The sequence below is a fragment of the Gadus morhua genome, chromosome 8 (assembly GCF_902167405.1).
Source record: "Gadus morhua chromosome 8, gadMor3.0, whole genome shotgun sequence".
In the NCBI taxonomy this organism is placed as follows: domain Eukaryota; kingdom Metazoa; phylum Chordata; class Actinopteri; order Gadiformes; family Gadidae; genus Gadus; species Gadus morhua.
Window position 1 is genome coordinate 7544268 of NC_044055.1, and position 14485 is coordinate 7558752.

At 45.9% G+C, this 14485-nt stretch overlaps 1 protein-coding gene across 3 annotated transcripts in view; it reads left to right on the forward strand.

The window, feature by feature from the left end:
- LOC115548179 (laminin subunit alpha-3) overlaps window positions 1-14485 on the forward strand; it is a 76826-nt gene that overhangs the window by 49147 nt on the left and 13194 nt on the right. For all 3 annotated transcript variants that reach the window (XM_030362612.1, XM_030362611.1, XM_030362610.1), the window contains exons 36-49: window positions 120-260; window positions 629-790; window positions 1175-1276; window positions 1378-1461; window positions 2743-2973; window positions 9300-9413; window positions 10493-10611; window positions 10934-11014; window positions 11201-11301; window positions 11432-11482; window positions 11741-11892; window positions 13477-13587; window positions 13725-13836; window positions 14102-14263. In XM_030362612.1, the coding sequence (XP_030218472.1) occupies window positions 120-260; window positions 629-790; window positions 1175-1276; window positions 1378-1461; window positions 2743-2973; window positions 9300-9413; window positions 10493-10611; window positions 10934-11014; window positions 11201-11301; window positions 11432-11482; window positions 11741-11892; window positions 13477-13587; window positions 13725-13836; window positions 14102-14263 (1723 nt within the window). The remainder of the gene's footprint in view (window positions 1-119; window positions 261-628; window positions 791-1174; window positions 1277-1377; window positions 1462-2742; window positions 2974-9299; window positions 9414-10492; window positions 10612-10933; window positions 11015-11200; window positions 11302-11431; window positions 11483-11740; window positions 11893-13476; window positions 13588-13724; window positions 13837-14101; window positions 14264-14485) is intronic.

Here is a 14485-nt window from a genome sequence, read left to right on the forward strand (position 1 = left end):
AACGCAGTGTGTACTCTGTACTCGCACTCTTTACCTGCCATGGCAACAATGTCAACGAGCGGTTGGTGGCTCCCGTTGCTCCACCCCGCTGTAACTGTCGTGTGGCCCCGCCCTCGCAGAGGAACGTCGGGGGAGCCCGCTGTGACGTCTGCAAGGGCGCCTCCTTCCACTTCGAGCCGTCCAACCCCGAAGGCTGCACGCGCTGCTTCTGCTTCGGCGCCACCGACCAGTGTCAGAGCTCCGGCAAGCACAGGGGGAAGGTGTGTGTGTGTGTGTGTGTGTGTGTGTGTGTGTGTGTGTGTGTGTGTGTGTGTGTGTGTGTGTGTGTGTGTGTGTGTGTGTGTGTGTGTGTCCCTTTGTGCGTGTTTTTGTGTGTACCAGTGTGTGTACCACTCAGGAAACCAGCAGTTTTCAGATTACTCATTTTGCTGCCACTGCATTTGACCAACAGTAAACCCCTTGCACCACACACACACACACACACGCACGCACGCACGCACGCACGCACGCACGCACACACACACACACACACACACACACACTTATGAGCCTTGGAGTGGATCTCAAGGCTCCATGTTAATCAGCTCGGATCACACACATTCCCTCATGCCCGTCATTCCACCGTTAGTTCATGGACATGCGGGACTGGCGCCTGGAGAAGCCCGACCAGAATGAGGTGGCGTCCACGCTGAACCCAGCCAGCAACACGGTGGTGGCAGACGTTCAGGAGCTGTCGCCCGTAACCCAGGTTCTCCACTGGGTGGCGCCACCTTCCTACCTGGGGGACAGAGTGAGTCGTTGGAACAGGTTCCCTTTTTGTGTTTAGTCAGGACAGAACTGATTCCAGACAGCTGGTGTATTGTGTATTGTCTGCTAAAATAGTACTTTTATATAAGAGGTATTTTTTTACACATTATTTGGACTGAACTTTTTTATCCGTATATTATCTGTCTTAAATATTATTTTGCATACACGTTCAAGTTTTAAACATAATACAATACATCAACTCACACTTCACTATGAAAGTGAATTAATTGTATACAGTCTATTTCATTATATTACCGTACTTATTGTTAATCATGTTAATCCCATGGATGGGCACCATATCAACATTGGATGGATTGATTCGATGGAGTGGTTTAATATTGACGTCTATCACTGTTTTGGCCCCTAGGTGTTATCGTACGGGGGCTTCCTGACCTTCCAGTCCAAATCCTTCGGTGTTCCCGCTGAAGGCATGAAGCTGATGGACAGGAGCCCCGACATCATCCTCAGTGTATGTGGATTCTCGGTTCCTCCTGTTAACCCCTTATCTCTCTCGCCCCGCTTCACTCATCCATTTATATTGACGCTGGTTGTTTGTGGTGTGCTCTTCAGGGTCAGGGCATGACCCTGGTCCACCAGGGTACGGATCCCCCAACGCCAGACAGACTTCATCACGGTCGAGTCCAGCTTGTGGAGGTGAGGTTCATTCCAAACGTTCCCCATGCATTAGACCAGTTGTTCTCCCCCTAGTGGTTCCTTGGAGTACTGCAGGGGGTACTCAGAAAATGTAAAGCTAAAGTTAAATTCTAAAAGCTAGACAGATCGAGAAAAGTGATTGAAACGTAACCCTGTTAATGTTCATGTTTACACTGCCAAATAGAACGCACATACATTATTTATGTTCCATATTTTCTGTTTTCTGCCGGTGAAGAAAAAATAGGGGGAAGTCTAGTAGACAGTTTGATCAGTGCATTAGAAGACAGAAGAACACCGTTAACCCTGTGCTTATCTTAGCATGCATGACTCTTCGCCAACCGTTGTATTGTCATCGCTGTAAACTGGTTGTCCATCCATACAGACGATTTATAAAATACATTCATGCAACACACAAGAAAGAAAGTAAATATAAAGAAATACATTTATATTAACATTAAGAGCATTTAGAAGACGCTTTTATTCAAAGCAATACAATAAGTGCATTCGTCAGAAGAAAGAGCAACAATATTTCACTGTCGGTACAGTAAGAATTTTCATAGAACCAAGTGCCAAGCACTAACAATTTCTAGGTTAACCTATTCCCCGTATACAACAAAGATAGCGAGGATAAGATGCTACACAACGCTAGGTACTAATTCTAAATACAAAGACGTACATCATACAATAAGTGGGTACATTATTTAAATAGTAAATTGTACAACCCATCCAAAGAACATCTAAAGAGTAGCTTTTCTCCTGACCTGTGGACTACTATAACACCTAGGACCCAAAACAGGGATCATCAATATGAAATCCATCAATCGAAGCAGTCCCTTCAGATGTTGACATGGATCCCATGCAGAATGCCTAACAAGTGAAACAATTCAATTCAATTCAATTCAACTTTATTTCGCCATGTATACAAGATACTAGGAATTTGAATTGGTATTTTCCATGCAGGCAACACACAGTAAAACAGAAAGACAAAAACACAATACAAGGACAAACAGTACCATTATGAGCAATAAATTAATAGGAATGGAGATAGTGCAGTGTTAAATAAAATTAAAGTGCAATGGTGTCCAAGTTTAAGAGTTATTTAGGAGGGCTATTGCTTGGCGGAAAAAACTGTGGAGGTGACGTGATGTTTTGGACACAATAGCCCTGTACCGCTGTCCAGAGGGGAGAAGATTAAACAGACTATTGGCAGGATGAAATACAACAGTAAGAGATACAATGAAACGAAGTGTAATGAAATGAACTCACTGTCCGTGGGTGCAGGGGCTCTGGCGCCACGCTCTGACCAACAGGCCCGTGTCCAGGGAGGAGCTGATGATGGTGCTCGCCGACCTGGAGGGCCTGAGGATCCGGGGCCTCTACTTCACCCAGAGCCAGCGCCTCAGCCTGGGGGAGGTGGGCCTGGAGACGGCGTCAGACAGGGGCCCCGGGGCCCCGGCCGGCAGCGTGGAGCAGTGCGTCTGCCCTCCGGAGTACGCCGGAGACTCCTGTCAGGTGAGGAGACGGCAAAACGTGTCCTTTCTGATTTTACTTTTTAACTTGGTCTCAAAAGCACCCCAATGTGGCGCCTAGGAAACAGGGTCATTTATCGCGCTGAAGGTCTTCTTTGTGAACCTCTTTGAGTCCTACCCATTTAAGTATTGGGGAGGTAGCATTAATTCACCACTCACTTTTTACTGCTAGCTGGCTAACTGGATTTTCTGCCCAGCATGCATACAGCTATACAAACCCATCTCTACATGCACTCTCAATATTTGCTTCAAAAGTTTGCTAACACAGATATCGATGTATTCAGAATATATGTTTTTATTAAAAAAAAATTGTAGAGGGGTTCGCAATCTGGTTCAGCTTGAAGACCCAAAAGAGAGATTTGGCATCTCTCTTGGACCCAAACTCTTTCTTGCTCCACATAAATGTGACGCAAAGTTGAGCCCTTTCTCTTGATTTTGATCGAATCACTTTAATCAAGCTATGCTATGTTATGCTCGTCAATATGCTGTAAACCCACAACGCAGCTCGGCCACACAGTTGGTCACACAGTTTGGAGCTGCTTGTGACTGCTGCCCAGCGCCCTACGCAGCGTTTTGAATGTTGTATCCATTGGGTCGACTATGAAACATATTTAGTTGATTTGTGTTTTAGTTAGGGAGAGGGTAGGCTACTTTGTAATTCGTCTATTGTGTAGAAATATTGATCAAAACAATGGAGGCTCTTTGTAGGGTGTGCTGCTGCCCGACTGGTTTTTCGATTGAGACCACTAGTGGAGTCCTTGTCATGAATATGATTTGTTCTACAGCTGAACACCGTTACATTTCCACCTGGGTATAAAGATGGGTGACTGTCGTTGGAATCATCACATAATTAGTCAACCATTAAGTTACCAACGGAGAATAATGAACCGATCTGAGTTGATCAAAGTTCATGACAGTCTTGCGCAAGACGATTTTATTCCCACATCTGGGTGCACGCATCCTCAAACCATTATTTGTGCTATTATGTTATGTAGACATCGTTAATTATCATCATAATTAATAAACTCCAAGGTGAGGTCAGATTTTTCAAGCAGCGACTATCGTTTCAATGCTTGATTTGTGACCTTTCATTCTGGAGGACATGATAAGACATGTATCAACATTCTGAACTTTTTGTTCTGATTACCTATTTCATTTGATCTTCAACAATAGCTTGTCCTGTTGAGATCCGTTCTAGCCCAGCTAGAATGTTTCAGCATGAAGAAAAATAAAGTCAATACTGACCTAAATTGCAAACTAATAGTACCTCTAGAATCATGCTGGAGAATCAGTGGACAGGCACTTTGATCCAAAATAGTAGACTTATGCGCTTATTTATGCAGGTTAATAGAAAATAAATTGAACGTAAACAACATCAGTTTGCAAAGAGATTTTGAAACCAAGAAAATGCACTGCATGCACCCCTACATGCATCTCCCTCTGGTGATGGCATCTCCTGGCTACCTATTCCCTGCACTGGCTTATTTCTTTATCGTCTCTTGTTATATTTCATACTTATTTATATTCGCTCACTCCCTTTTCTCTCACCTAGCAAAGTAAACTTACAGATTGCTGTTGTTTCACACATTTAATTCCCTGAATGCTGCTTCCCGACAATTGAAAGAATTGTACAAGAATAAATGAGAGACCGTTAGGATCAGGTTAATAAAGTGCTACTAAACGGTTTGCGCTTGGTTACCCCCGTATCAAATGTCTGTGCTGGCTACTGTCTGCCCCATCGCTGACCTGTAGCTACTCAGTCATCTCAAAATATAAACAGCACTGATTTCACACTACGCACAATTCTCTACCGACACTTTAACCTAAGTAATATTTATCATCTGTAACCCAAGAGCCTAACTCTGATCCTATCTCCATTAAATTAGGGAATCCTATATGTTTTACTTCAGGGTATCATATCTAGTTTACATCAACTTAACATTAGTGTATCCTGTCTACGTTACATTAGTGTATCCTATATCTACTACATGGGTGTATCCCATCTTTTGTACATTAGTGTATCCTATCTCCTTTACATTAGCGTATCCTATCTACTTTACATTAGTGTATCCGATATCTACTTTACATTAGCGTATCCTATCTACTTTACATTAGTGTATCCTATATCTACTTTACATTAGCGTATCCTATATCTACTTTACATTAGCGTATCCAATCTACTTTACATCAGTGTATCCTATATCTACTGTACATTAGCGTATCCAATCGACTTTACATCAGTGTATCCTATATCTACTGTACATTAGTGTATCCAATCTACTTTACATCAGTGTATCCTATATCTACTGTACATCAGTATCCTATCTACTTTACATTAGTGTATCCTATATCTACTTTACATTAGCGTATCCATTCTACTTTACATCAGTGTATCCTATATCTACTGTACATTAGTGTATCCTATCTACTTTACATTAGTGTATCCTATATCCAGTGTTGGGAAGGATACTTTTAAAATGTATCCAGTTACAGAATACAGATTACATGCCCAAAAATGTAATATTTCGGTATTGTATTCTGAATACTTGGATTACTTCCACATTGAATTGCATTTTATAAGTGTAGGAATGCGGCATCAAATCCTGCTTACTAAACAGGCCTATTCTGGTGTGTTCTTCGGTTCAAACTGGCTGAATGTGTTAGGCCCAAGTCTCCCTGAAAGTCTATAACTATTTTAGATAATTTGCTGTAGTGGAACAAAGACTATAAGGGTATGTTCATGCAAAAGATATTTGCTATCACATGTAACATAGGTGTTGCCTATAAAATCGCCTTGAGAGAGAGAGAGAGAGAGAGAGAGAGAGAGAGAGAGAGAGAGAGAGAGAGAGAGAGAGAGAGAGAGAGAGAGAGAGAGAGAGGGAGAGAGAAAAGATCGTTCAAACATCTGCATTTTAATGTGTGTTCTCCAGCACACGTTTTATGTGGGTGTCTGTCCAAATTCCCTGACGGTCCGACAATTTGCTGCTAGTCTTGGAGCTACCGCCAATCAAAAAATAATTCCCATAATGCGCGCGGCTGAGCGGGTGCCTATTACGTCCAAAGAGGCATATGCTGTCACTTGTACCACATCACAAGCGAACCGTACCAGGGTTAGTTTGGAAGCGAACCGAGACCAGCTGTTCAGTGAGGTCTCGGTCGGCTGATTTGGTTCACATCGAAGTGAGGTGGTTGCATTCACACCAACGCAAACGTACCGAACCAAGGGGACCAAACTCGTTTAGTGCGCACTAAATGCAGTTGGTGTGAAAGCAAGAATAAACTGCTGAAACAGAAGTATCGTCATGTAATCCATTGATTTCAACAATGTAACTGTATTCTAAAAACCAACTATTTAAATTGTAACTGTAACGGAATACAGTTAGCTATAATTTGTATTCTGATACGCAACGCCGGTTCACGTATTCCGTTACTCCTCAACGTCAGCCTCTATCTACTTTACATTAGCATTACACGCATCTTCAGACCCTGGCCCCAAACAGGGTATTTTTTCCCGGCTCAGTGAAGGCTTTGTTGAGGAATTGAGTGAAGGTGATTTGACGTAGATGGCAGATGTTTAGGTGGCGTCTCGGAGTGTGGTGGGTGGGGTTTGGGTGGTGTTGTCGGTGGCGGCTGGGCCGGGTGCAGTTGAGGTGGAGACAAGGCGGTGAGTGAAACAGCACCTCATCAACTTCAGCAGAGGCCGAATTTCTCCTCAGATATGGAGGGGAGTGTGGGAGGGGGAGGGAGGGAGAGCTGGGGGGAGGGAGGGAGGTAAGGCGGGAGACAGGAGGGTGTCCTGACACGCCTGAACAAAGAGCCCCACCCTTTGGCAAATGAGCTCTGCCGCATGAGGAAAAATTCATCAAGTGAGGATTCCGGGGCTGAATGCACTGGAAAATACCTGACTGGGAATAGTGCTGCGTCAACGCCGATGCCCTGAGGCGAGAGCTGCAGTCACGCAGACATAATATTAGGGATTGTACTGCTCTAAGCAACGGCGTTCCTAACGGCATCCAGCGCTGGATTGGTTGGTTGTGTTTTTTGGGTTGGGATGGAAGAAGTTTTGTGATTGACTTATAGTGCACGATGTTATAATTCCATTTGAGCAGCCGCAATTTCAATCGTTTTATTAGCCCGGTCTCAATCGAAAAATCGAATGGTGGATGTTAATCATAGAATCATTTATTTGTTATCTACATCATTGATTTATAAACCCACTCATGCGATGCGAGCACCGCATGTTTTTCCTGGTGTCCTTTTTCGCATAGCCTCCTTTTATGGGCTGCCCCGTGGTTGTACACAAAACACTGTTGCCATGTTGGGTGTTGATCTACGTCGGTGTACGTGTGCTCTACTTCAATTTGGGTGTGTCATAAGCGGAAATTATTAATTCGTAACTGGAGGGCATAAGAAAAGGATAGGCCCTTTGACACACTGCAGGGTGTGGCAGCCGACGATAGACTCTTACTCAATCTCTATCTGTGTCTGTACCTGTGAATGTGTGTCTGTGTGTGTGTGTGTGTGTGTGTGTGTGTGTGTGTGTGTGTGTGTGTGTGTGTGTGTGTGTGTGTGTGTGTGTGTGTGTGTGTGTGTGTGTGTGTGTGTGTGTGCATGAGATGTCTGAGTACGAGTGTGTGTGTGTGTGTGTGTGTGTGTGTGTGTGTGTGTGTGTGTGTGTGTGTGTGTGTGTGTGTGTGCATTGTGACACACCCAGTTGCCTCAATGTTATGTTTAAGAAGTCTGATTATTCTCAGTGCCGACTGTCTGGAAATCACGGTCATAATAGCTGGGAAACCTCAGCCCTGCGCGTACATGTTTTATGTTTCTAACAGGGTTTGACACTCTTTGCTACTTACAGACAGCAGTTCCTTTGAGGATATGATTTCTAGGGATTTCCTTTTGAAATTAGGTAAATGCAAGAAAAATATCTCAACATACACTATTTGTAGTGGACAGAATCATTCTCAGTGTGGTCCAGAGACAAGCATCTTAAAAAATATATGCATAATATAAAAACAAATAAGCATAGGCCTATTATACAATGCAGCTGTGTGTATGTGTGCGAGCAGGTGTGTTTGTGTGTGTGCGTATGTGAATGCGTGCAAGTGTGTAAGTGTGTGTGTGCGTGTGAGTGTATGATGTGAGTGTGTGTGGACTTGAGGATCATATGCATGTGTGTGTATGTCTCGAGGTGAAGGTGTGTGTGTGTGCGTTGACTGTGTACCCACCAGCCAACCCCGGCGCTGACTCAGCCAGGTGAGCGTCGGCAAGGTGTGTCACGCTCGCGTCGGGGAGTGAGTGAGCGAGTGTGTGTGTGTGTGTGTGCTCACACTCCCCCCTTTAAGAGACGCTCTCCGGGCAGAGAGGCAGTCAGTTCACCCGACTACACGCTAGGAATGTCAGACACGAGTATGGATCAGCAGCCGCAGCGGCGGCGGCGTCGGCAGCAGCCCGGTGCCCGGCCTTGCGCTCCGACCACCGCCCTACGAGCCCTAGTGTGCTTCACCCTCCTGGGGCTGTGCGCGGCCGGACACAGGCCCTACCAGAAAGGGGAGAGGGGACCCCGGCCGCCCGGGTTGCCCGACCGACGCCCCGCGTTTCAGGCGGATGAGCAGGACGGCGCTCAGAGGGTTGACTTCCCATCACTTAGCGACATGGGCTACCAGAGGGTGCAGCTGCCGTGGATGCAGGACAGAGGGCAGGTGGTGCAGTACCCCGCCTTTGAGGACAGTGCGGACGACGCTCAGACCCAGGTAAAGGGAGGTCGCCGCCGCCGCCGCCGGGGTCGTGTTCGGGGGGGGGGCGTGGGGCGCATCGACCCTAACAGGACGAGGAAGGGCGTTTGTTTGTGTTTGTGTCACGCTTGGCTTTTGTGCCAGGACTAAGGATGCGGATCTTGAAGGACTGTAAACGCTCTTATCGGTGAAAGCAAAAGGGCATGTGCGGACGATACCGCGTTAATGTGTAACTTCGCCAACGGGTTCGCTGCCAAGGGAGAAACGCTAACTCCATGAACCGTTTTCTTAAGCACTGCTTGGGGAATCAGACTTTCTGCATGGCTGCCTTTATCAAGGGAAAACATTGTAGGACTCAGAGAAGTGAATCATTTGAGCTGTGTCTTTAACATTGTTTTAGGTTGGTGTCATTTTCAAGGGAACAACAATTATTTGTTAACACCTTTAATCAACAGTGTGACAGGAAAAAAACATACGTCGGACATGTTTTGTACATTCTAAATGATAGGCCTGTCTGAGGGGTTGATGATGATGTATCTCTCCAGTCTCTATATAATTAGTCTTTGTGTTTCAGAAATGCAGTCCTGGTTACTATAGAGACGGCAGCGGGCTTTACCTCGGACGCTGTGTACGATGTGAGTGCAACGGCCTGTCCAGTCAGTGTGAAGACAAGACAGGGAGATGTCAGGTAAGAGTCAATTAATCATTCGCTTAATTGCTTTGACCTCAATCTTCCTCTCCATCTGTGTCTCAGTCAGTCAATCACTCACCCACCTCCTCATTTCCTCTTGTCAATCATGATCATATTCACTTAATAATAAACATTCTCAGTCACCCACTCACTCACTTCACTGACTCGTGACTCATCCATTCACTCACACACTTACTCATCCAATCAAATTGAACGGTGATTACCGGTGCAAGCACAGTCTAGACCTCTGTGGCTAATATCCGTGGTCACCACTTGGACGAGCAGCCATAACTCATGTTAAATCTCTAGCATGACACATCATCTCACCTTATTTCTGTCCTCTCAGTCGGTTCCTCTGTCTTCATATTACTCCTTCTGGCTTCAAGAGATTAGATCTCAGAGGAAACCTTAGACCCAAAGTCTCAGTGTTTTCTTTTTTTCTTCACCCCCCCCACCTCTTACATAAGTCAATCATGACAGGGCCTGTATCTGAGCTGCAGTGTATTGTACTGTGCATAGCAGAATAGGGGTCTGCCTAGAGACACACAAACACATAGCTTAACGCTCCCTCGTCTGCTCTCCCACAGCAGCCCCAGAAATAGCTCTTTGTGGTGGGGTTGGAGACCCCTCGATGTCATGCTACTGTGGTGTACATTACAACCTGTACAGATTGTCCAGGTCTAGTTTTATAAACAGCTTCAGAACAAGAAACAATGGGATCAATGTTTGAAAAAAAACAATTAGGATTAATAAGATGAGGACCTCCGAGCTCTAGACAGGAGGACAGTATCAACTGAATCTGAAAACACTTTATAATAAGACTTCTTTTAAAACCTACTGATGATCAAAAGTAAAGTAGACATGATGACTGCCCAGGTAAAGGTATTTATCTTCCACTGTATCCAGCAAGCCGATTATTCTTATTTTAATTATTACCATTTTAATCTCAGATGCGACTGTTGCACCATAGCATTATAATACAAAGACCAGGTGGAAGCGGCAGTCCATACATTATCCTCTGTTGACCGCACAGCTCACCGAGCGCTGATGAACACTCCTTCCTCCTCACATTCCAGAACTGTGACTCTGACGCGGCTGGCCCCAGATGTGAGCTCTGCAAAGAGGGTTACTATGGAAACCCTGCTCTGAGATCATGCCGAGTGTGCCCGTGCCCATTCAATGTGGCATCCAACAGGTGTGTGTGTGTGTGTGTGTGTGTGTGTGCATTTGTCACACCATGTATACTTTCCTTGCTATCTGGGGGGCTAGGAATCAAGGGGTTGTCATAAATATAAGCCCTTTGAGACTGTACCTGTGATTAAAGGCTATACAAGTGAAATTGAATTGAATTGAATTGAATTGAATTGAATTGAATTGAATTTAATTTAATTTAATGTAATTTAATATACATACAAGCATCAAGGAGAGAGTAAACACATGATGAAACTTAACGGTAGGCAAACAGAGGCTTTCACCATCATGTGTGGGGTAACCATGTTTGTTTTGGCTTTCTCCAGTTTTGCTTTGGGCTGCAAGGAGGGTCCCGGTGGCTTCCAGTGTGTGTGCAAAGAAGGCTATGCCGGAGAGAGATGTGAAAAGTAAGTGTATTGATGATGAGAGTTTTAAGGGGGCTGAATCCCTTACCCCCCCCCCCCCCCCCCCCCCACTGGGGGATGAGTACACCCGGACCCTACGGGAAGTCATTAGTGATAATGAGTGCTAAAGGTCAAAGACTGAAGAGTGTCGCTGTCGCTCAATACCGATCATTCGCTTCTCTTCCATAGATGTGCTCCAGGTTTCTATGGCGATCCCATGATGGCGGGGGGCAGTTGTCGGCCCTGCAATTGCCACGGAAACGGCAACAGCTGTGACCCCAGCACCGGAGGTACGTCTCAAGAATGGATCAATGCTGTATTTTTAGAATGACAGTCTACCCATGTTGATATTATAATTATTATAATAATTCAATAATAATATTTTTTTATTTAAATAATTGTATTTCCTTTTCCCCTCAGTGTGCAAGAACACGGAGCCCGGAGACACAAACACAGAGGGGCAATGCCAAGGTCAGAGGTCATCTCCAAGCCGACATTCTTTTTTTATTTACCTTACCTTAGTGTATTTTTGCTTATGCTTCGATCATATTTTATTATTTCATTTTATTGTGTGACGATGTTCTTCGTCATACAACATATATGCTCTTTGAGTCTGCCTCGTGTATGTAAAGTGCTATATAAATAAAGTTGCCTTTCCTTGCCTTGCCTTTCCGTCGCTACGACGACGACCATGTCACTGACGCCCCACCCCCCCGCTTTCTCTTGCAGAGTGTGACAGCTGCGCCCAGGCGTTGCTGGCCGACCTGGAGCGCCTGGACGACGAGCTGACCAGGATCAAGGGCCACCTAGAGAACGCCTCCGCCAGCGCCGATTCCTACGACCGGCTCAGCAAGCTGGAGAAGGCCATCTCCGAGACCAAGGTAGCCCGCCGCCGCGCGCTGGGCGCACACGCTCGCGTTAGGCGTTAGCGCTGCACGGCTTCCCGTGGAAACAAGAGGTCCTGCCGCTCGCGAAAGAGCAGAGCCGACCGACGCAGAGTGAACGTTGGCAGCCGTTGAAGGAAAGTCGGCAAGGATGGTCGGCTTTCCTGTCGGCAAGGATGGTCGGCTTTCCTGTCGGCTTTACTTCAACGGACATTCGGTTGAAGGAAGAATTGGTCGGAAACTCGGCTCTCCATCAATAGGGTCGGCTTAGCTCAGGAGGTAGAGCGGGTTGACTTGTAGCTGGAAGGTTGCAAGTTTGGTCCCAGTGTCGAGGAGTCACTGAGCAAGGCACCCTCACCCTAACTGCTCCCGACGAGCTGACTGACGTCTTGCGTGATTGCCGTCGGTGTGTGATTGTGTGCACGAACCGCTTTGGATAATATTGTCGGCTAAATGTAAGAAGTGTTGAAAGTCTAAGGCGCCGGACAGGCAGTGAGATCCACGTCGGAGCGGAATGTCTTTTTGTTGCCAGGAATGGGAGACTGAACAAAAGAAACATCCGGCCTGCCGCTTGCTAAGGCTACAGGGACGGGTGTGGCTCAGGAGAAGGGCAGCCCTTTGCAACCAGAGGGTCGGGGGGGGGGGTTGGATGTTGTGGTGTCAACGTGCTATTGAGCAAGACACACATTACTCCCAAGGGCGCCAGACCAGGGGGTCGTGGGCTCGCATTGGTCGAAACTGCGAGGCTGAAACCTGAGGCATGAAAGGCTGTAGGGTGTTTGAGTGGCCGTAGCGGCTGGACCATCACCATGATGTTCCATAGCTCTTCATCTCCATGAGTGAATGGTGTCAAACGGCACTTAAAAGAAAAGGCTGGGCTTTTCCCACAAGGCGACAAGTGTAATGCACACAGACGTTTTAGTATGCGCCAGCATGTCTCTGTCTCGATGTCTGCAGTGGTTCCGCCGTGATATAGCACAGTAATGCCCATTATGTAGACGAGCATCCATTTCCATTTTAGTGCCTCTCCATCTCGCTCTGGTGTAATTGCGTAGTACACACTCATACGCGGACGTGGAGTGACTAGGTTGTGTTTTATGCAATGCCATCGTTTCCGCGGTTCCATTGAAAAGTGATCTGTGTGTGTCTATGGGTATTTGTGTCTGTGTGTGTGTGGGGGGTGTGCGTCAACACACGTAAGCCACTGCACGGTTTGGACGGCAGCAAACAGCTTGTGGTCTGCTTGACCTGAGACCCCCATGGAATCAGCCATTCATGCCTCATTAAGCTGCTGCTGTAGGGGAGAGATGGGTTGAGATAGGGCTTTGGCCCCCATAACCGTTTCTTTCTATTCGTTTGCTTTGGGAGTCAAATTTTCGGTTCTTTCTCGTAGCGGCGTGAAAGGAATGTATTGTGGCTCACGTAAAATAACTTTTTACAGATCTTTTAATATCGCCAAACACTTCAACAAATAAGCTTTGCATGAGATCTCAAGTTTAAGTATGGTGGTATTAGTATTAGTTTGTAGTACTTACGTTATGTTGCATAATGTAAACGTGTTTGCTTAATGGATTCTTGCAGATTCTACTCAACAAATTCAACAACGACATTGAAAGCCAGAAGCCTAAAGTTGCTCAGCTAGAGCAAGATGTAGAGACCCTCAATGATGATATCAGCACCCTTAAAGCCAAGGTAGAGACACACGCACAAACACACATGCACAGAAACGCACACACGCACAAAGACGCACGCACACACACGCACACATACACAAACAGACATACACAAACACATAAATATACAATTCGTTATGTATGATTTTTATGTAGGCTGATAAACAGATGGCCGTGGCAAAGAAAGCGGTCCAAAATGCAGAGAAAACTGAACAAAGAGCCCAAGATTTGCACACAGACATCAAGGAGATGCTGAAGAAAATCCAAGGTAACGCAGGGGTGACCTTCAGAAAAATTCTCTGTCTTTGGGGCCTTTTCCTTTTCACTTTTCCCATATCATGATGATGACCATGAGCTATGTCTTTCATAACAGATTACCTTTGGTTGAATTATAATACCATTACATGTGGAATACGCTAACTCTCTCTCTATGAAATTACATTGTCTTATAAAAATCCTGCCGGTGCGTGTGTGTGTGTGCGTGTGCGTCTTTGTGTGTGTGTGTGTGTGTGTGTGTGTGTGTGTGTGTGCAGCTCTGCTGAAGGAGCTGATGAACTCTGACGGTGGCGACTCACAGTCTCCTGACCTGTCGAGGCAGCTGGACGAGGCTCAGCGGCTTGTGAAGGAAATGGAGAAGAGGAACTTCAACCCCCAGAAGGCCGCAGCTGAGAAAGAGCGAGAAGAGGCCAGGAAATGTGAGAGCTCTTCCTGTTTACTGACTCCTCGACAGCCCCCGCCCGTTCCTTGTAGGAGGCCTCCCCTTAAAAGCTTTTCTGTCCCAATGCACTTGTTACAAAAACGACCAGAGCTCTGTTGTCGTGGGAATGGGATGATGGTCAGCCTCGGTGCAAACAAGCGGTTTAAAAATAATGGATTTAGCATACTGGAGGAAAACACTGAGTAACTGTTTCTATGTT